Here is a 21,516-nt window from a genome sequence, read left to right on the forward strand (position 1 = left end):
TCTTACAGCCAACTTGCTTTTGAGTTGTTTTAAGTGTTCGAAAATGGTTTTGGCTGAGAAGTGAATTACTGTATTGTCACCTTCCATGACAGACTTGCATTCTCAATATTCATTAAATCTATTTCAGGATGCTTATATTCATTAAAACATTCCCAGCGTGTCTAGAGAAGTGAGCAAAGTTCCCAGGATCGAAAAGGCATTGGAGAACCTTCTGAACTTGACAAATTGCTGGATGTTCTTGAATGAGTAAGTATTTGGATTTGAAATACATAAGTTTTTTTTTAAAAGAATGTTAGCTGCTTCAAGTGGTCAATTGAATGGGAAATAAATAAAATTAATTACATAATAAGAAAGATTGAACATAAAAAAGCTTACTGAAAATAATAGCACATTTTAAGTAGTTCGAAGATCTTACTTGCTTATGCTAACCACAGATAGAATAAAACACAGTTTCCCAACTGGGGAGGAACAGTATTTTATTCAGAACTATAAACACAATCTTCAGTTTCCTTCAATCTTGTGCAAATAGGATAGGGGAAACATGTCAAACTTGTTAAAGTTATAAATGTTAAACAATGATTTTGGACTGCATATGAACTGGAATATAGCAATTTTTCTTTCAAATTTCTTTTACATTATATTTCAAACACCATAGCTAAGTTTGCACATGCAATTAGGACTGTCATGTCGGGGCTGCAAAAAAACATATTAACTACTAGGTGGTAGGAATGAGATAGAGTTTTCTCTATCCCTTTGCCGCCATCTAGTAGTCATCCAAATTCAGGTTGTCTAGACACGGTATACGTATGTGAAAGAAAGCCAGAATTTCCAAAATGTTAGCCTACTATGACCTACTAAGTTGCTAGTTTGTTAGATTATAGATAAATTAATGGAACCCAGTTTGTTGTAGCAATTAAGTGCACTGGACTAGAAACTGGGAGACTATGAGTTCTAGTCCTTAGCATGAAGTCAGCTGAGTGACTTTGGGCCAGTCACTCTCTCTCAGCCATAGGAAGAAGGAAATAGCAAACTACTTTTGAAAACGTTGCCAAGAAAACTGCATGTATTTGTCCATGTAGTTGCCAGAAGTCAAGACTGACGCAAAGGCATAGGTAGGTGGATGGATGGATAGGCATACAACCATCCTTTCTCAACTCAAGGACTGCATTTGGCCTTCAATTGGCAAAAGTAGGCTGGACCCAAGTAAACCCCAAATTTGATTCTGTTTCAGTTTAATACATCTAGATACAGTGGGGCAAAAAAGTATTTAGTCAGCCACCAATTGTGCAAGTTCTCCCACTTAAAAAGATGAGAGAGGCCTGTAATTTTCATCATAGGTATACCTCAACTATGAGAGACAAAATGGGGGAAAAAATCTAGAAAATCACATTGTCTGATTTTTAAAGAATTTATTTGGAAATCATGGTGGAAAATAAGTATTTGGTCAATATCAAAAGTTCATCTCAGTACTTTGTTATATATCCTTTGTTGGCAATGACAGAGGTCAAACATTTTTTGTAAGTCTTCACAAGGTTTTCACACACTGTTGCTGGTATTTTGGCCCATTCCTCCATGCAGATCTCCTCTAGAGCAATGATGTTTTGGGGCTGTCGCTGGGCAACACGGACTTTCAACTCCCTCCAAAGGTTTTCCATGGGGTTGAGATCTGGAGACTGGCTAGGCCACTCCAGGACCTTGAAATGCTTCTTACGAAGCCACTCCTTCATTGCCCGGGCAGTGTGTTTGGGATCATTGTCATGCTGAAAGACCCAGCCACGTTTCATCTTCAGTGCCCTTGCTGATGGAAGGAGGTGTTCACTCAAAATCTCACGATACATGGCCCCATTCATTCTTTCCTTTACACGGATCAGTCGTCCTGGTCCCTTTACAGAAAAACAGCCCCAAAGCATGATGTTTCCACCCCCATGCTTCACAGTAGGTATGGTATTCTTTGGATGCAACTTAGCATTCTCTCTCCTCCAAACACAACAAGTTGAGTTTAGACCAAAACGTTCTACTTTGGTTTCATCTGACCATATGACATTCTCCCAATCCTCTTCTGGATCATCCAAATGCTCTCTAGCAAACTTAGACGGGCTCGGACATGTACTGGCTTAAGCAGGGGGACACATCTGGCACGGCAGGATTTGAGTCCCTGGCAGTGTAGTGTGTTACTGATGGTAGCCTTTGTTACTTTGGTCCCAGCTCTCTGCAAGTCATTCACTAGGTCCCCCCATGTGGTTCTGGGATTTTTGCTCACTGTTCTTGTGATCATTTTGACCCCACAGGGTGAGATCTTGCGTGGAGCCCCAGATCAAGGGAGATTATCAGTGGTCTTATATGTCTTCCATTTTCTAATTATTACTCCCACAGTTGATTTCTTCACACCAAGCTGCTTGCCTATTGCAGATTCAGTCTTCCCAGCCTGGTGCAGGTCTACAATTTTGTTTCTGGTGTCCTTCAACAGCTCTTTGGTCTTGGCCATAGCGGAGTTTGGAGTGTGACTGTTTGAGGTTGTGGACAGGTGTCTTTTATACTGATAACAAGGTCAAACAGGTGCCATTACTACAGGTAACGAGTGGAGGACAGAGGAGCCTCTTAAAGAAGTAGTTACAGGTCTGTGAGAGCCAGACATCTTGCTTGTTTGTAGGTGACCAAATACTTATTTTCCACCATGATTTGCAAATAAATTCTTTAAAAATCAGACAATGTGATTTTCTGGATTTTTTTTCTCATGTTGTCTCTCATAGTTGAGGTATACCTATGATGAAAATTACAGGCCTTCCTCATCTTTTTAAGTGGGAGAACCTGCACAATTGGTGGCTGACTAAATACTTTTTTGCCCCACTGTACATATAGTACAATTAAAATGATTACTCCCTGTATTTTTAATTATTTTATTTCATTAACAAAATACAATTTGGTGGTAATTTTTGAAGAGGCTTCATAGGCCACACCAAAATTTGGGGGGGCACATGTGGCCCTGGGGCTTCAGATTTAATTAAGAGAAACAGAAGCTACTTACCTGGTTTATTTGTAAGGTATGAACCAGAAATTCACTTTCAGTTTGTCATGGTTTATTCTCTGTTCTTAGATAAAAATTTGTGCTTTGTTTCAGAAGAACAGTTCAGTTCCTGGGTAACCTTGAACAACAGAAGTTGCTTTTATAGTTTAGTCCCACTTGCAAGAGGAGATGATAGAGCACTGTGTTTAGTCATTCATAGTAAGCTAGAATATTTAGAAATCCTGGCTCAGTATGACACACAAATGCTCATTCTATAAGCTGTTGAAATTATTTTGGCATCTTGACATATAAAGAAATAGCAAATTACTGAAGCATAAAAGAGGAATTTTGGATTTAGTAGATAATTGTGTGTTAAATTAATGAAATAAAATCTTGCTTTATTTTATTTAGAATATACCTAAATAAATCAGTAAAAGAAAGATGGTAACTTTGAAAAAAATATTTAAAAAACAATAAGATAACGTTGTAGTGAAACTGCTTTCTCTTTTTGTAACAGTTTTTCTGGAAGGCCACAAGGTAGCTGAAAATTGACGCTGTCTGAACCTACGTCTGGTTTATAAGGGCTTACCACAATGGCAACTGGTCTAGCCAATGTAGGAAGCTCTTTTGGAGGTCCATCTAATTCTCTGGTTTCTAGATCTAAGTTCCAGAGTACCTCCATAGAAGATGATGATGATGTTGTATTTGTTGAACCTGTACAGCCTCCACAAATCTCTACACCATTAATAACAGACCACAGAAATGTTTTTAATTCATCCAGTAATGAAGAGCAACATGGAAATGACCCTAAAATATCAGCTCCGTCAAAAGACCTGAGCTCTCAAAAGGGAAGTATAACTGAGACTATTATTATTGATGATGAAGAAGACATTGAAACAAATCAGGGACAAGAGAGAAATGATTCCAATTTCAATGAAAGAAGATTTCCAGAGGGTAAAAACAGAACCAGTGAGATGGAATTCTCAACACCCAGTTTTTCAAGATGTAAGGTAAATGCAGGAATAGGTAATAGTGGTATAACCACAGAACCAGACTCTGAAATTCAAATAGCTAATGTTACTACATTAGAAAGAGGTATGAGCTCTGTGAGTGTTGGCCGTTTAGAAAATACTGAAGGGCGTGACATGAACTTAATGATTACACATGTAACATCACTACAGAATACCAACTTGGGAGATGTATCTAACGGACTGCAGTCAAGTAATTTTGGTGTTAATATACAAACATACACCCCATCTTTAACTTCACAGACCAAGACTGGTGTAGGACCTTTCAATCCTGGTAGAATGAACGTAGCTGGTGATGTCTTTCAGAATGGGGAATCTGCAACTCATCATAACCCTGGTAGGTTGTATCTTTATATATTTTTATCCTAAGACTTGCAAAATCTGCTAAAGCCAATTATATTCTAAGTTCTTTTGAACTAATGTTGGTGCAGTTTTATAAATTAGAGTTTATGTTGCTTGAAAGGTTAATTTAAATCAAGGTTTTATAATAAAAGATCGTTCTAAACAGTTAAAATTTATTGAGTACAATTATCTGGAACCTTGGGGCCTTTAAAAGAATTCCTAGCTTTTGGGGCAGATAAGCAAGATACTTTAGTATCTTTAGTATTGTGGAATCCTTCACAATATGGCTACCATTAGGATGAAGCTAGCTAGACAATGTCTGTATTGCAGAGGGCGAAATTATGAGATTAAAAGAAAAGTAACCTAGCATGGAATCTAAGAAAAAATGGAGGTGTGTCTCAGTTGCAAAACAGAAAACCATTTAAACCTTTTTCTAAAAATAAGCTTGAGAGAGAGAATTTAAAAGGACCAGAACACTACATGCTGAATCCTGCATTTACCTTCCCAAAGCATAAAAATAATGAAATGTGATTCTTATAGAAATATACTCAAGAGGAACAGTACCACATGCACATGGATCAGTAAAACACTTCCCTTGCTTTTTCACTCCCTCACATCCCAAGATATGCTCAGTGCTCCCACTTACCATTTTTGTGTTTTTACTGGCAAGATTCATTAGAAAGCACTCCCCTGCAGTTATCTGACATTCTTAGGAATGAAAGATGGTGCTGGAGTCTGGCAACTTGTCTACCTTTTTTTTTAACTGAGTAATTTTAAGTACAATCAATAACTATTATGCAGTCTATCTGCTATAGAATTCTATCTGCTGTAAGATTAGGATGAGCATTTTCAGCACTCTTCCCATTTGGATGGGCATGAAATAATATTTGAAAAAAACCCGCAAGGTACAAGTTTATTAGTAAACGTAAAATGAAGCCATACTTGTCTAAATGTTTAGTTATATATAGAACAGTAGCGGTCCCAGAAATTCGCTGAGCTACATTAGTTAGCAGTTGTATACAGTAGGATTGAAAATTGAACATACTGCAGAGCAGTGGGAAATGGGAACGTGCTCACTCAAATTGATCACCATTGAGTTACTATGCAGGGTAGCACGATGTATTGTGGAGCTGTACTTCTAGAGAGTGGTCAGGAGGTATACAAATTTAATAAATAATTTATTTGTATTATATTTGTATTATATTATTATTATTATTATTTAAATTTACATGCTGCCCAGCTCCCAGTGGCTCTGGGTGGTTTACAGTTGTTAAAACATTTAAAACAAAGAACAATACAAAAAGCCCAAAAATAGCACAAGACAAAATTATAACAATGGCAAAGAAAACAAACCTGGAGGGGAACAGAAAGGTAGAAAGAGACATCAGTTGTTCCCTCCAAAGGCCTGGACAGAGTCAGATCTTTAAGGCCCTTTGAAATACCAGTATTGCCAGATCAAATTTTGGGGGGGGAGGACCTCATTCCAGAGGTTTTACTTCCATTCAAATTAAATATCTAACTCTTTTTAAAATAAGTTTATTTATAAATTTAATGCAATTTTTATGCAACTTACCTGACATCTATAGCTTCATTTTGAGATGACAAGTATACAGTTGAAAATATTTGCATTAAATTTCATTGTAAATCAGATACGTAATAGCTAAAATAGTTTTAAATTTGATGGTTTAAAAAGATTTATAAAGAAACAAATGGTGCTTGAAAGAACAATGTTAGCTTAACAGAGGTGACTAAAAAGTTATTTTTTTATACCCATGTACAATGCACATCACTGACTCAATATTATGTTAGTAATCTTGTTCACTAACTGAATTTTGAGTATTGAATAGAACTGCTCATAACTGTTGTACTTTGATGTTCAGTTTCTACATACCATTGTGAGAATAATATTGTACCTATGTATGTTTTGATAGTCAAATGTGCACTAAATGAAATGCCTGCCATATATTCTTTTTTGAAATATACTGAAACGTAGCCATCACATTGATAAGGATTTCCCTGCTCTGTACCATGGGCTATCATTACTGTTATCTGCTAGCTTTCTGTCTTACATGGGGTTAATGCCAGGCCTGCTTTCATACAGCAAGATTAGAATCCACATCTGTACATTACATATCCATATCCATGTCCCAGCATGCAACTACAGATAATAAAATCACAGATAAGATGATGTTTGCCCCCAAAAGTAACAAAAGAATACAAGGAAAAAACAGAACATTGGATCTTTATAAGAATTACAAATACAAAATCAAAATAAGAAAGCAGTGGAGCACTTCTTTGTCCTCCTCAAAACCATGGAAAATACCAATGTCATGTTTTGATGACACTGCACCTATAGCGTTTGTAGCTACATTCGCAAAGTAAGTGTTGACAGTGCTTTGCTTAGTCTTGCTTTGCAGACCCCAATAGGTATACTTACAGGGTTGCAGTGAAGGTTCCAGTAACAGTGGTTCCTCGGGTCACGAATGCTTCTGTTCAGGACCAATTCGGGTCACGAACAGCTCTGGTCGCAAAATTTTGCCTCCATTCGCGAACGCCGGATCGGGTCACGAACAGGATCCGCGGCCATTTTCCTTCCCGTGACACGGTCCGCGGCCATTTTCCCGCCCGTGACACGTGGTCCGCGGCCATTTTTCCGCCCCTGACACATGGTCCGCGGCCATTTTTACACCCCGACACGTCCGTGGCCATTTTCCGCCCCGACACGTGGTCGTAGGGACGGGGACTTTCCCTCCAAGCAGTAGCCGCCTCCCTGTCCTCCACACCAGAACGGATTAACGGTAACTACATTGAACCTTATGGGAAAATTTGCTTCGGGTCGCGACCAATTTGGGTCGCGACCAGAGTCGCAGAACGAATTAAGTTCGTGAACTGAGGTTCCACTGTACTTTTTGAACTTGATGCTGCTCTCCATCGGGTTGAAGGTCAGATGCTTTGTTCTATTCTACTTAGTAGGATCTCAGCTTTGAGAAAGCATTTGCCACTTTCCTCTGCTGTGCACTTGCTCATTTTCAGTGTGGTGGAAGTAACATGCAGAAAGAGAATTATCATATAACATCAAAATAGTGCAGATGCCAGGAATTATCTGGGGATAGAAATTGGATGTGAAGTTTGTGTGCCAAAAATTATAGATACGTGATATCATTTACCTTGGCTAATGAATTCAGGTCTATAGCTATCAACTTCAGATACATGAAACCACAGAAACAAGAATGAGGTCCACACCTGTGTTATATTTTCTGTGCATCTACAATGTTTCATGGGCATGACTAGCTTTTAAATAACATTCCTAAGGACAGGTATATAATATCTACATTACCTTTTGCATTATTGTTTGATACTATGATAATTTTACAAGCTGATTTAGCAATATGATTTGTGAAAACATAGTGTAATGGGGTATCTGCAGAGAAGACAGGTTGGCAAACCCACAGTCATCATAGTCTGTTGGAACTCAGTTGATCATGATGTTGCTTATGATACACTTGAAATCCACAATGTCTAAATCTAAATTTATATAAGTAGCATTATAACTACATTATAAGTTCTTTGAAAATACTCCAGTTTAAATAAATATAGTACTGAGTTGAACTTAAAAGGATGGAAATTCAACTACATTTTTGCCATGAGTAGAATTTGACTCCATTATCAATTGTTACACAAGAAAGTTTAATGTTGAACTGTGATACAGAAGCTAAATTTTCTGAGACATAACCAATGGCAGAAAATGCTGTCCAAGCAATTATTTTTAATAGGAAGATAAAAATAACCTTGAAAGCAAGAGATTGGAATTATGGATATGGTTAATATTAGCCAGTATGTATCAAATAGACAGTGTGTTCTAGCTCAGAACAAAACACTGCTTGAAACATTTTGCCAAAATGTTTCAAGTTGGTTGCACTCTGTTGGAACAAAACTCAAAACAGTTCAAGTGCTGTGTCAGAACAAAGCTTGAAACATTTTGCATGTCCTGGCCATCAGAAATAATGGGAACTTGAGATCAGCTTCTGTTCAATAATTTCCCACCTCAGATAGGTGAGGTAGTAGTCTATATAAGTGTTGCCTACTATTCAGATTGTAGAAAATTTAGTCAAGGCCATGATTATAAAATGTTTGGAACATTACAATAAATCCCATAGGAAAAAATAAGAAAACAAGTGCATTCTCATCAACTATCCAAAACGTTGTCTCCCCACCCCACCCTCTTCAACCAAAAGAAGAAAGAGAGTTCTTTTAAATTTCTTTAAATTTTTTATATCCATATTCTTTGGTTATATGGGGCAAAGAGAACAGGCCAAAGAGAACAGCTAAACAGTTTTATCTAGCTTGCTATAGGCATTGGGTTTTTTTGTTGTCACAGCTTACCTGTCAGAGAGAAGCCCAACAAAAGCAATTGTCTTGATCCGTCTTGATATTTTTGCTTGCACATACAGATAGATGATAGTTGCAAAAGGAAAAGGGGAATTATTGATGTTTTTTAACTGTATGACTAATATTAACATGATACATAGAGTGTATGTGTACATCAATGCTAAAAACCCCCAACAAAATTGAGATTTTTTATGTATACTATCTCAATGGCAATGACAACATTGCCCCATTGTGTTACCTGCCTGCAAAATATTTAGCTCAACTCAACATTGATGGAACCCAATTATCAACTCACATAAATTCTTAACTTGCTTACAGCAAAGTTATTTTTTAAAAGACAAAAACAATAGTAACTTACCAGGCAAGCTGTTAGGCATGCTGCTGAGATATGACTGGTCCCTGCTGACATCCTGACTAAGCTGGAAAAAAGTTAAGAAAATCAACTAATTGAGAAGCCACCAAGCAACAATTTAATCACACTGCTTCAAATACTCAAAATAATGCTTCTAGAAACAGCTAAGTTTTAGAATAAAACTCTCAAAATATGTTGTTATATTCAGAACACCCAAAACAGCCATTTTTCACACATGTAGAACAAGTTAAAATGCACAAAATTAGAATAGATGAAAATTATCTAAGAATAATTCTGCCAATTTTTAAAGCAGCAAAGAGTGAAACAGACCTGATACATATACATTAAGCTGTAATGTGACTTCATTGATTTTTGGTTTAGAATGTTTAGTGAACCAGCCATTATGGTTTCTTTAACATGGTTTATGCTTTAATAAATTGTGTAAATACATTTTTGGTTTGTTCAAACCATGGTAAAGTAAACCATGCATTATGGTTGTGTATGTTAAAAATCATACTTATAAAACTTTGAAATTCATATTTATCCAAATGTTTCATTGAAGCTATGTTTAACTTAAAAAATAATGAGAATGAAATTACATTGCATACTTGAACTGCAGTTGCAGAGATATAAGAAAAATGTACCTCAAGTCAAAAAATACTCCCCAAAGCAGGTAGCTAACATTGAATCTTAGAAAGTATGCTCAGGTTAAAATTAAGGTAATGATAATTAATTTATATACTAGTTTAATCCTTGGCTACTACTCAAGGTAGGTGTCCATTAGTTCTGTATATTATAGACACAGAATGTAAACAGTGAGATGCTTTTCAGATGCTTGACAACTACTACACATTTTTGTAGGGTTTAGTAAGACACTAGTTTATATCAAACTAGGGAAATGTAGACATACTTAAAGCTTCTTAGGAAACTGCCTACATTTTAGTAGTTGAAATTAAAATGTAACCCCTTCTACTGTTCCTTAAACTTTGGAGGACGTTTGTTTTAAATGAATAAATCAATTCCATGTTATCCTTATTTTCTCGGCCATTGTAGAAAGTAGTCTCACATTGCTTAACTTGCTTTTGAGTATCATGTTAAATTCAAGACACTTTGGACACTTAAAATTCATATTTTAAACGTTTTTAAAATGTTGATCTAGACAGTAATATGCTCAAACCTACCCAGTTTATAATCTTCTGTGGCCATTTCCACAACCATAAATAATATTTTTTAAAAATTAGGCTGTATAGAAATCATTGCAGCCCAGTCCCTCGTATGTTAACAGTTGAACAATTTTTGTAGTTTTTTCCTGCACTAACTGTCCAATACTATGCTTTACTGTCAGATTAATGCCAGCCTACTATCATTGTAAGCTATTTAAAGCTGTTTATTTAACTTCTTCATTTTGTGTTTTTAAGATTCCTGGATATCTCAGTCAGCTTCATTTCCAAGGAATCAGAAGCAACCAGGTGTAGATTCCCTGTCACCTGTGGCATCTCTTCCCAAACAAGTCTTCCAACCACCTGCACAACAGCAGCCTTCAAAGCAGGTTAAAGTTACATGTGCTAACTGCAAAAAACCTTTGCAGAAGGGCCAGACTGCATATCAGCGGAAAGGATCTGTTCATCTTTTTTGTTCTACTACTTGCCTTTCATCATTTTCGCATAAACCAGCTCCAAAGAAACTCTGTGTTATGTGCAAAAAGTAAGGGTTTTTCTTACTTCTTGATCCTGTTTGTTAAAATTATATTCCTGTTCATTGTTCTAATAACTTTGTGAAATTAATTTTATTATTTAAGAGACAAGGTACTTTTCTTTAAGTTGTTCTTTCATCAGTTCTTTGTTTATATACAGTAATGTAGTCCTGGGCAAAGATTGAGAATGATTAAGAAGAACAGGCTTAGTTAAGTTTGTTATTAGCCAGTAGATTTTACTGTGATTGCTATTGTCTCTTCTCACATCTGGTGGAAACTTAATCAATAGTGACTGTAGACAAGCATGGCTCTAATTTGTAGGTGCATAAGCTAGAAATGTCCCGTTTTAAATAAAAAGACGAGAGTGAAAAATACAAATGATACAGATTCACCTGCTTCTGCAAGTGATGTTGAATAAGTAATGGTGGAAGGTGAAAGAAGAAAAACGAGCAATGTTGGAAATTATGATATTGGATAGGGTTAAATTATGTGATTTCCTAATATACATTTAAATCAAGTAACTTAAGAAATATTTTCATTTCAATATTATCAGTTTTTCTTGTCATATTTCAGAATGCTTCCAAACAATTGTGCTGTATCAATTAAAGTGGAGAACTTTGTCACCATTATTTGTAATTAAATCTGAGCTTTTTTGAAGTGATTGAAGGATATGTTATCCTGTCATATGAACAGTAATGTGGAAACGTGCAGGTACAACACCCCCAGACAACAAGCAGAGTCACTTGTTTCCTTTGAATGCAGGTTCTCTTAATAACACTAGAGGGAGAGAGCAGCAGGAAGATATGTGTAATTACTCATGAGTCTAGACTTGATCCGTAACAATTGGTTTATATTGTCTTCTCTAAGAAAGAAAATACTTGTATCTGTAGATACATAGCTTAAATAAATTTCACACCTTAACTTCAGGAAGCATCTGGACTAGGAATAAAAATATACAGAAAATAGGCATTGGAAATAGTGTTGCTGTTATTCAGACTTCAGGTTGCCAAATACGGATGCAAGAGCTAAGATTGACTGTTGCAGGCAACTGGCCAAATATAAAGGTATTGATGTGCATCAGGAAAAATCCTTGATGGTTACTTTGTTTTGTTTGTTTTGTTTATTAGATTGTTCATTGGGTGAGCTGAAGAACTTTCAGTTCTTTGCTGAGCTATGGCTGTTTATGGCAGCAGATATAACATTTGATTCCATTATTTACCTTGGAAATGTTAAAAATCCTTGCATTAAAAAAAACTCTCAACCTTTTTAAAATAAATAGGTAGATAGCCTGGACTAATCAATATATTTATCTAAGACAAAAGTTGGAGCAAGGAGCTAGCTTTATATTCATGTCTTTCCCCATGGCACAATACTTGAAACATTTTGAATTTTATTTCATTGAAAAACAGCAAAAGTGAACAATTCCAGTGGCATACTCTGAGTTGGGAACACAGATCAAAACAAAATAAAGTGGAGCCATGTCCTATAGATAATGAATGTAAGAATTCAACTGCAGGGTGAAAATGACATTTTAAAACAATGCCCAAAATTGGATGCTCAGATTGATATCATTACAATATTTTGAAACTTATCTAAGCCAACATAGCTCCATCAGCCTCATAAGGCAACCTCATTGGTCCATCAGATGACAGCAGTTTACCAAGGGCTACATAAGCATTTCGTAAAATAAATTCCTTGTGTGTTTTTAATGAATCCAGGTTTCATTGGTCAAATCTACTGACAGTATTAACATGTAATGCATAGTACCCAAATGTGTCCATTTATCTGCAGAATTCAAACTACTCATTGGATTGCTTTTCCTTCTATCTGATGCCTCCTAAATCTGTTCCAGATAGAATGTGGTTTTCTGTAGCAGATTAAGTAGGAAGGTGGGAAGGTGCACAGAAGAGGACATAAAGAAGTGACATTTTGTAATTGAAATCTGTTCACATAATGATTGATATAACACCTTTTCTCTGACAAATGTTTACAGTGAACTAGTAGATAATTATATTGCAAGTTATATTGTATATTAAGTTAATTATACTTAAAACTCTACTTTGTAGTAATAATTATATCCATAATACGTTGCTATTTCTCAAAAAATGACTAAATGGTTATCAAAAGTTAGAAATACAAAGGAATAGCTGTTCAGTCTTTGTCCTTTATCTGCTTAATAAATGTAAGTAAAAAAAAAAAGATCGTTTGATTTTTTGTGTTTGTCAGCAATAAATAGAAGAGGCATACAAGACTAATTTTGTTTGTACTTTGCTTCTACTGGCATTTCTTTGGTATGTCTATCTCTGAATACAGGTGGTCCTTGACTTACGCCCACAATTGGGACCAGAGCTTTCATGGCTAAGTAATCCGGTCATTAAGTGAGTCATGCCTGATTTTTACAACCTTTTTTGCCATGGTCGTTAAGCAAATCACCGCAGTCGTTAAGTGAGTCATGCGGTCATTAAGCAAACCCAGCTTCCCCCATTGATTTTGCTTGTCAGAAGCCAGCTGGGAAGGTCGCAAATGGCAATCACATGACCCCAGGGCACTGCACCATTGTAAATACATGTTGGTGCCAAGCACCAGAATTTTTATCATGTGACCGGGAGTGTGACGGTCGTAAGTGTGAGGACTGGTTGTAGGTTACTTTTCCAGTGCTGTTGTAACTTTGAACGTTAGTTAAACGAATGGTTGTAAGTTGAGGACTACCTGTAATTTATCTCCTTCCATCAATTGTTTTCTGGTTACTTTTTAAGGCTAGTAAACATAACATTAATTATTTGTAAAACATTGTGAAATGAAAAACTGGCTGAAAGAACATGTTCCTTTCCCAGCCTCTCTACCTCCAAAAGCAATATTCCTATCTTTCTTGGTGTTAATCTTAATTAAGAATTGTGTCTGTATCACTTCAAGTGTTGGTAACAAAACATACTGTGATTATTTTATCTGTCATTGACAAGTCAGTCCTTCTTGTATAAAACACGATTAATAGCATAATGTGAGGGGAGAAATGGGTTGGGAAGAAGAAGGCTGTTGGAGTTTGTGTCTTGTTGCTACATCAGTACAAAAGATAAACCTGTTAAAGGCTTCACAAGACCAGAAGGATTGAAATTATTTAGTCTTTGTTTAACCAGTTAGATTTGTTTTCATCTGTATCACTCTTTTAAAGTGTAATTGCTTTTTCTTTAAAAATAGAAACAGGGACTCTTGTTAGGAAGTTATGCTGTCTTCCATTGAGAACCAGTATTACATTCATAGAGACCTGATAGGACATGTCTTCTTTAAAGATCTGTAATTTCTGTGAATAAAAAGTATATAATGGTTGCTAAAGTACTGAGACAGAATGATTTTGTTTTTCAGAGACATAACAACAATGAAAGGAACCATTGTTGCTCAGGTTGATTCAAGTGAATCTTTCCAGGAGTTTTGCAGTACATCATGTTTGTCTTTCTATGAAGACAAACAGAATCCCTCAAAAGGAATCTTAAATAAGTCAAGATGCACTATCTGTGGTAAACTCACTGAGGTTTGTTTGCTATTTTTCACTGATACCCTAAAATCCTTTTTATTTCAATTGCTTAGGAAACTTCCAGTATCATTATATAATTGATCAGAGCAGTCCAATGGATTATGTAGGTAAGATTCCTTGCAAATTGTGGATTAAATTTTATTTGATACATTCCATTTCATCTTTTGACAGATGGTAATCTTTAGTGAGTAGAAGACATAAAAATTTAGAGTTGAATGAGTAAAGCACCACACAGCCCTTTGGAAAATCCCCTGTGGGCATCTACTAAGACCTTCCCCTTCAGATTTTTAAAACATAATGTTTAAATATTTCTTAATTGAAACATTTGAGCATGCAGTACCAATATGTAGCGCATGTGTGCACGCACACACACTCACTATTTTCCTATATCTTTACAATAATGTTTAGATGATTTTTCAGAGGGAGGGCAGATCAGTTGTATACCAAAGCTGTGCTAATTGCCTGCTGTCCAAGGAAAATAAGCTGCTATGGGGAAGGACTAGTAGGACAAACAAGGGTTGAGAAAGAGGAAGTGAGCTTTACATTTGAACATTGAAATTTAAGGGCATTCTTACATTTTTATTTTTTAAAAAAACATTTCTGTTAAAATCTGTAAATGTCATTAATTTTATATAATTAAAGTAAGACTAACTTATAAAATGGAAAATCGGCTTACATTTTTTAAACATAAATATAGTATTAAATTTCTGTAGTATTTTAATATAATGATAAAGCAACATATTCTTTGACATCGTTATAATCTTATAAGAGGCTAGAACTCTATGTTACTCCCTTTTTAGAATAAGGTATTTTTCTGAGTTATATAATGTACCATTTTCTAGTGTAACATTTATTCTTTTAAGTGCCAGTACACACTTCTGTTTCTGAAATGGCAGTTTCCAGGTTGCTTAAACAATTAGCCTAAAGTTATGCTTGAGACTCATAATTAGAGTAAATCTAGCTCTTTATATAAAACTGTATTTTTGCTTTTAGATACGCCATGAAGTTAGCTTTAAAAACATGACTCATAAGCTGTGTAGTGATCACTGCTTCAATCGATACCGAATGGCAAATGGTTTAATCATGAATTGTTGCGAGCATTGTGGAGAATACCTTCCAAGTAAAGGTGCAGCAAACAATATCCTTATGGTTGATGGAGAGCCGAAAAGATTCTGTTGCCAAAGCTGTGTTAGTGAATACAAACAGGTAACTTCTACATTTATTTTTATGTAATACCATTGTAAAATCTTCAATTAGGTTGTATCATTACAGTAAATAGTGCTTTTTGTTGTTGTTAATTTAGAAGTATATTGTTTGCTAAAGTGTGAAGATAAAATTAAGAATATCTTGTCAGTCTACTGATTGGAGTAGTTCTTCCATAAGTTCTGTTCATTTGGAATTGTAAAATAGTGTTTTGCTTTTTACAATAAAACTATATTGTATAGCATTCTGTTATTCACAGTAAACAGTTTCATTTTTTATCATGACCTAGAAATTATGTGCTTCGTTTTAGAAATTCCCAGCTGTTTTGAAATGAATACAACAAATATCACCCTACAAATTTTGCCTATCTGCCTGCATAAGTATCTCACTAAGGATCTTTAAAGAGAAACTGTAGTTGACTTTTTCCAGACGGAATTGTTACTTTGAATGTGTCCCCCTTTCTGTGGCTAGTTCATCTGTAACTATGAAGCTAAGTTGTCACAACTAAGTTTCTACAGCAGGCTCTCTTTAGACAACATAACCAATAATTTCCAACAATATAGCTGCAATTACACTATTAGTGTTCCTTTTCTCAAGTTCAGGGTGATATGTTTCTGTTTTTACATCATCCCTGGTGTGTGTGGGGGGGATTAGTCTGAGTAGCCTGAAGTGATTCCATCCAGTTTTCCTGCTTCCCTACATCCCAATTCTTTCCAGAGTGCTCCTGATCCTCAGGAGATTCTCAATTTCCTGGAGGTCAGGAAACCTTCTGTAACAGAAACCTCCTTATGCACTGGGTGTAATCTTTGAACTTTAGGCTAGTATGATGTTTTATCAAGATGCTTTTTAGAAGATCCTAATTTAAATGAAGGATTTTCTACTTCTTTCTTTGAATGAGAACTTTTAGCTAATCTTTTAAGCTAAAGATACAGTATAGTAAATGAAAAATACCCTATGATTTCTGTTTTAATTTATCCTGTTCAAAATGTTGAGATGCTACTTATATTTTTGATAATATGCAAACAGCACTTTTAGAAACATAACACAGGCCTTGTTGTTTTATTACACAGCAAAACAAAAGGGGCAAAATAGGTTATCCAAGATACTAAAAATGATAGGCATACACAGAAGCCACGGAGAAACTTGGAGAAGCCTTGAATAAGATTTCATGAAGGAACCCAAAAGATACAAGAATAACATGCATTGCAGAAATTCCAAGTGAACATGAAATGTGGTTAAATGATAACTCTGTATCTCAGTTTATTGTGACTTGTACATTTTTCACTTGTATAGATACTTCATGCTATTTTACCATATTTTCCCATATGTTTTCAGAAGAGTGAGGTCATATGATATGTGTAGAGACCATTTTAAATTGGCATTTGAATCCTTGAGGTTTTTCTTAATTTGTGATCTATATTTAGAAGTTATATGGGATAGAATAACATTTAAAACAGTTTAAATATGTAAGTGATGGTGAGAGGAATTATTTCAGTATCTGTAAAATGGAGACATGATAAATCCTCCTTACAGACAATGGTTGTCATTAAGTACTGCTGTAGCAACTTTCTTCTGGTGCTTTTTGACTTGGGTGCACAGCAGTATATTTGACCATTACTTGCAATGCAGTAGGGGCTTGTATGTCTTCTTGTAGCCAAATGTAGTAGGTTTACTTTTCTTTATGGTTGCTTATTCTCAGTAAGCAATTCTAATGAGGAGTAGACCTACTATATTTCACTACGAACAACTGTTGGATCTTGCCATAGGGGAAGGCCATGAATTCCCATTGCAGTTAATCTCTAGGCAAGTTGCTGTTTTTATATGCTTCTGACCATGCCCAGTGGAAGAGGTGAGCATTGTACTATGTAAATAATGTTTTGTGGAGAAACCTTATACTACTCTTTTATTTCTCCATACATTAAAATCTGTTAGCCTTAAATCCTTAGTTTGGAATCATTTAATAAATCAGTGGCTCTTTGGGCCCATGTAAGCTGAATTTAAATTTTCTTTATGATGCTCATGTAGGACAAAATATTAGTAGCCCTTAGAGTTAGCATTTTGCGTAAGAGTTTTAATATGAGTTGAAATTTTATATAAAAATGTTAATTGCATAGGCTTTTGATTTAAAACTCAACATATCTTTAGTTACAGTTAAAAACGCTGTTAGAAAATGTTTAAATATTGAGAGGTTTTCAGTCTAATAGAATAATAGAGTGCCATTACAGGGCTATATGATTGTTTCAAAATTTTGGGCTTTGCCCTGGAAGTTAGATGAAGTTTCTCCTAAATGCGGTAAGCTATAAAAATTGCTGACTTTGCTTTTTGCTTTTATAAAAGTTGTATTAAATAGTTGCACAAATATTTGGTATTTATGTAGTAAGAAAAACTAGAACTGATACTCTCGATATTTGTTCCTACTTAATATTTGTTAATAAATACATTTTACAAATTACTTTTTTTGAAGTAGTTGCTTGAGTTCCAACTCACTTTGGTCGTGTTCAGTTTCATTCTTGTTAGCTTTAAGAATAGCTTTCAAAACCACTGTTCTAGATTGCTTGTTCTTTTTGGACTATCAGGTTTTCTTGCATTATGATTGCCATGTGAGAAAAGTGCTCAGAGGCTTCCAAACTAAAGCATACTTCATTCTGCATTTGACATGGTTATACAGGAATGCATGAGAGGTAAGGGTAGCACTGCTTTTTAGCCAGTTGGTTTTTACACACTACATATCATTGACAGTTTTCTTAATGACACTGCAGTTTTGCAGACCAAATAAGGTATTTCTCTATTTTTCAGTGAAGCCATACTGAACTGCCAGAGGGAGTTGAGTTTTAATTTTATTCTCCTGACAAATGGTTCCTACATTTAGTGTGGTCTCAGGGACCATCTTCATAGGCACCAATCCACAAAGAGGAATGTAAGGTGAGGCATACTATTAGGCCATCCAGCTTAGAAGTATGCATTCTGACAGTTGGCTGATCCCAGGTTTTTTTTGGGTCCTTTCTTCACCTTGTTGCAGATACTGTTCACTGGATAGATGAGGGTGTGAACCCTAGTTTAAGAATTTGGAAAGGAAAATTAGTAATTACAGGTAGTCCTCACTTAATGACAGCAATTGGGACTGGAATTTCCATCGCTAAGCAACACAGTTGTAAAGTGCGACGTCATGTGATATTAAGCGAAATACCGTGGGTTGTTAAAGATGTCACATGGTCGCCATTTGCGACCTGCTAGCTTCCCCATTGACTTTGCCTGTAGAAAGCTGACAAAGAAGGTTGCAAATGATGATCATGTGACCACAGGACACTGCAATGTCATAATTGTGAGCCAGGCACCGAGTGCCTGGATCATAATCATGTGACTGTGGGGATGCTGCAACAGCCAAAAGTACAAGGAGTGGTGATAAGTACTACTCATTCAGCACTGTCATAAGTTTGAAGGGTTGTTGAATGAGTGGTTATTAAGCCAGGGCCACCTGTACATGAGTTACGACTTTTACGTTACTAGATTATCTGCTTCATGTAGTATCACAATGAGTGCCATACTTGGTATTGGGAAGTTAAATCTTGGATGGTGGTTTATTTTTAAAATGAACATATAAAGTTACCATAGTAACAAATAAATGTAAATGAAATTGCAAAGGTTAATTTTAAAATTAACTTATCTAATTGAAAGATAATTTAGTTCTTTTAAAAAATTGAAATAACTCAGAGAAGTTTAGTTTATAATACCAGGGACTCAATTGGCCATTCATTTTTGTCTGTACTGATGATAGTGAAGCCAAAAATTGCACCAAAAGATACCTGTTAACGTTAGGGCTAGTTTATTTAAGGCAAGACTGTTGTATATTTGACTAGAGAGAAAAAATTTAGTGCATGTTAGGTTTCTCCCTCCTGTTTAGTCAGTGAAGCTAGACTTACTAGGTATCCTTCCTATGGAGTAGTTTTAAAAGTCCAGGATAGAATCTAGGAATCTTTGGGAAAAGCAATCTCGATCCTTTTTTTTCCCTCAAGTCAGTGGCCAACATATTTATTTTGAAAAAGGAAGTTGAGTTTTACTTTCCTAGGTATTAACATTGGATAATGTATGGAATGAATTCCCTTAGGATTTGTGCTCAGTCCCTTCTCTTTTTGCTTTTTATGACCTTTCTCCTAGCCAGGTTTTGTTTAAATTAGTTAGTGGTTGACTTTAACTGTTTAATTAGTTGAATTATTTTTTAACATACCTTTATTTACTGTATTACTTTTTCAGTTAGCACCTTTTGAGTTCTTCTACCCCAAGAGTACAGCAGAACTCCTGATAAAAATTTGCCTGACTCTAAATCTCTCCAATCTAAAATGGATAAAACTTTGGGATGGAGGGAAAAAAAGAAATATGGAAATGATATTTAAGGGTTTTTATAGTCATATTTACTTTATTCATTAGATAAATTTCGTAGCTCCTTCAAAAACTCTGGAACTTGGTAGTGCTTCATAAATCATATCCTCTATGTTTTAGTGTGGCAAGTCTTTAACAACTATAGGCAATATAGTGAGTGTGTATGCCTGGTTTTACATTTTCATAATTCAAGAAACATACCTAATCATACTTTGAATGCATAAGTTATACATGTGGAAAAAAGGCATTGTAGATCATAGAACCTAGAGCTTTTAATCAGATGTTGGAAAGCTGATGGTTACTGGTCCTACTTGGAATGAAATACATATTATCATTTACATGCTAAAGTAAATGCGTGCATGATCCTTGTAAAACAAATATTAATACCAATAAAAATTTGGGGAAACATTGAAGTGAAAAAAGTATTTATATTTTTCTCAATGTTCTGGAAGAGACATATTGTGGAAAAATAGAAATAAAAATAGATTTTTTTTAAACAGATCGAAGTTCACTGTTACTTTAGGAACAAAAAAATAAATTATGGTAAACAATATTTTGCATAATTTGGTTTGCTCCTAAAATAATCATGTTGGTATATTAAATTGATTCATAACTATACTGTAAATGTATATGGGTAATGTATACTTTATGATTTTTGTCATAAGATACCAATTTGTAAGAGTTAAATTATGATTTATTAGAATATACTAAATATCCAGCAGATGGCAGCTGATCTTGGCCAATGTTTAAAAACTAAGTGGGTTGGACCTGGTTTGTACTTGGATAGGTCTTTATCTTTTAGCTAAGATAGAGCATATATTAAATTCAAAACTCTTTAACTTTCAATTAAGAAGTATACAACACTCCTTTGTATCTTTTGTGCTGTTTATTCTTTTGAGGATCCGAAAGGCAAATTTGTGGGCCCAGGAGGATTTCTTTCCAATACTGAAGGTTTTTTTCCTCCATTGCACTCCTGTCTGATCAGGAAAGGACAGGAACAGATAACTTCTACAAAGGTGAACAAGAGAGTTGACAAAAACTCAGAAAATGTCCTTCTCTAAAGAGGAGCAGTAAATCCTCTTCTGTAAATGGCATTGTTCCCTTAAGGAAGAATTTCATCTTGCTCTTTTAAAGACTGATTGTCCCAATATAACTATTGTAGTAATTATGAGTACAACAGTATTCCTTTTCTGTTGTAATTCTTAGATACCATTTGAGGAGAGTAAAAGTTTGCTGCTCTTGTTCTTAAACATTTTATTCATAATTCTAAAAGAATGTGTTTCATATTTTCCCCATATTTCAGAAATTAATTTCAGGCAATCAGGAAAAGAAAGCTTTTGTAACAGTTTTTCTAGTTCCCTGGGGCCTTCACATTTCTATGCTTGAAGCAGCCTATGAACCATAAATGGGAAATGGCTACCACATAGGCTGCTGTATGTAGGTAACTCATACTTATATCTTACTTACCTACTACTATTTTTTGGCTGCTTCTGCTAGCTTACCTGCTTGCTTTCTCTCGTTGATAATTTAGGATCTTATTTCCTTTGCTGCTGTTTTGATGTTTGCACATATCTGTCTTGCTTTCTGAGGGGCAAGGAG

At 35.3% G+C, this 21,516-nt stretch overlaps 1 protein-coding gene across 12 annotated transcripts in view; it reads left to right on the forward strand.

Moving 5' to 3' along the window:
• The window catches only part of ZMYM2 (zinc finger MYM-type containing 2), an 89,948-nt gene that overhangs the window by 11,398 nt on the left and 57,034 nt on the right, over nt 1–21,516 (forward strand). For 11 of the 12 annotated variants that reach the window (XM_025166259.2, XM_007427535.3, XM_007427538.3 and 8 more), the window contains 5 exons: nt 128–246; nt 3,522–4,369; nt 10,534–10,819; nt 14,169–14,334; nt 15,331–15,543. In XM_025166259.2, coding sequence (XP_025022027.1) covers nt 3,598–4,369; nt 10,534–10,819; nt 14,169–14,334; nt 15,331–15,543 — 1,437 coding nt within the window. In that variant the 5' untranslated portion in view covers nt 128–246; nt 3,522–3,597. The remainder of the gene's footprint in view (nt 1–127; nt 247–3,521; nt 4,370–10,533; nt 10,820–14,168; nt 14,335–15,330; nt 15,544–21,516) is intronic. The other variant, XM_007427539.3, reaches the window with a different exon arrangement.

The sequence above is a fragment of the Python bivittatus genome, unplaced genomic scaffold, assembly GCF_059951505.1.
Source record: "Python bivittatus isolate LINGU-HERP-01145 unplaced genomic scaffold, Pbiv_v1 ctg000340_np1212, whole genome shotgun sequence".
In the NCBI taxonomy this organism is placed as follows: Eukaryota; Metazoa; Chordata; class Lepidosauria; order Squamata; family Pythonidae; genus Python; species Python bivittatus.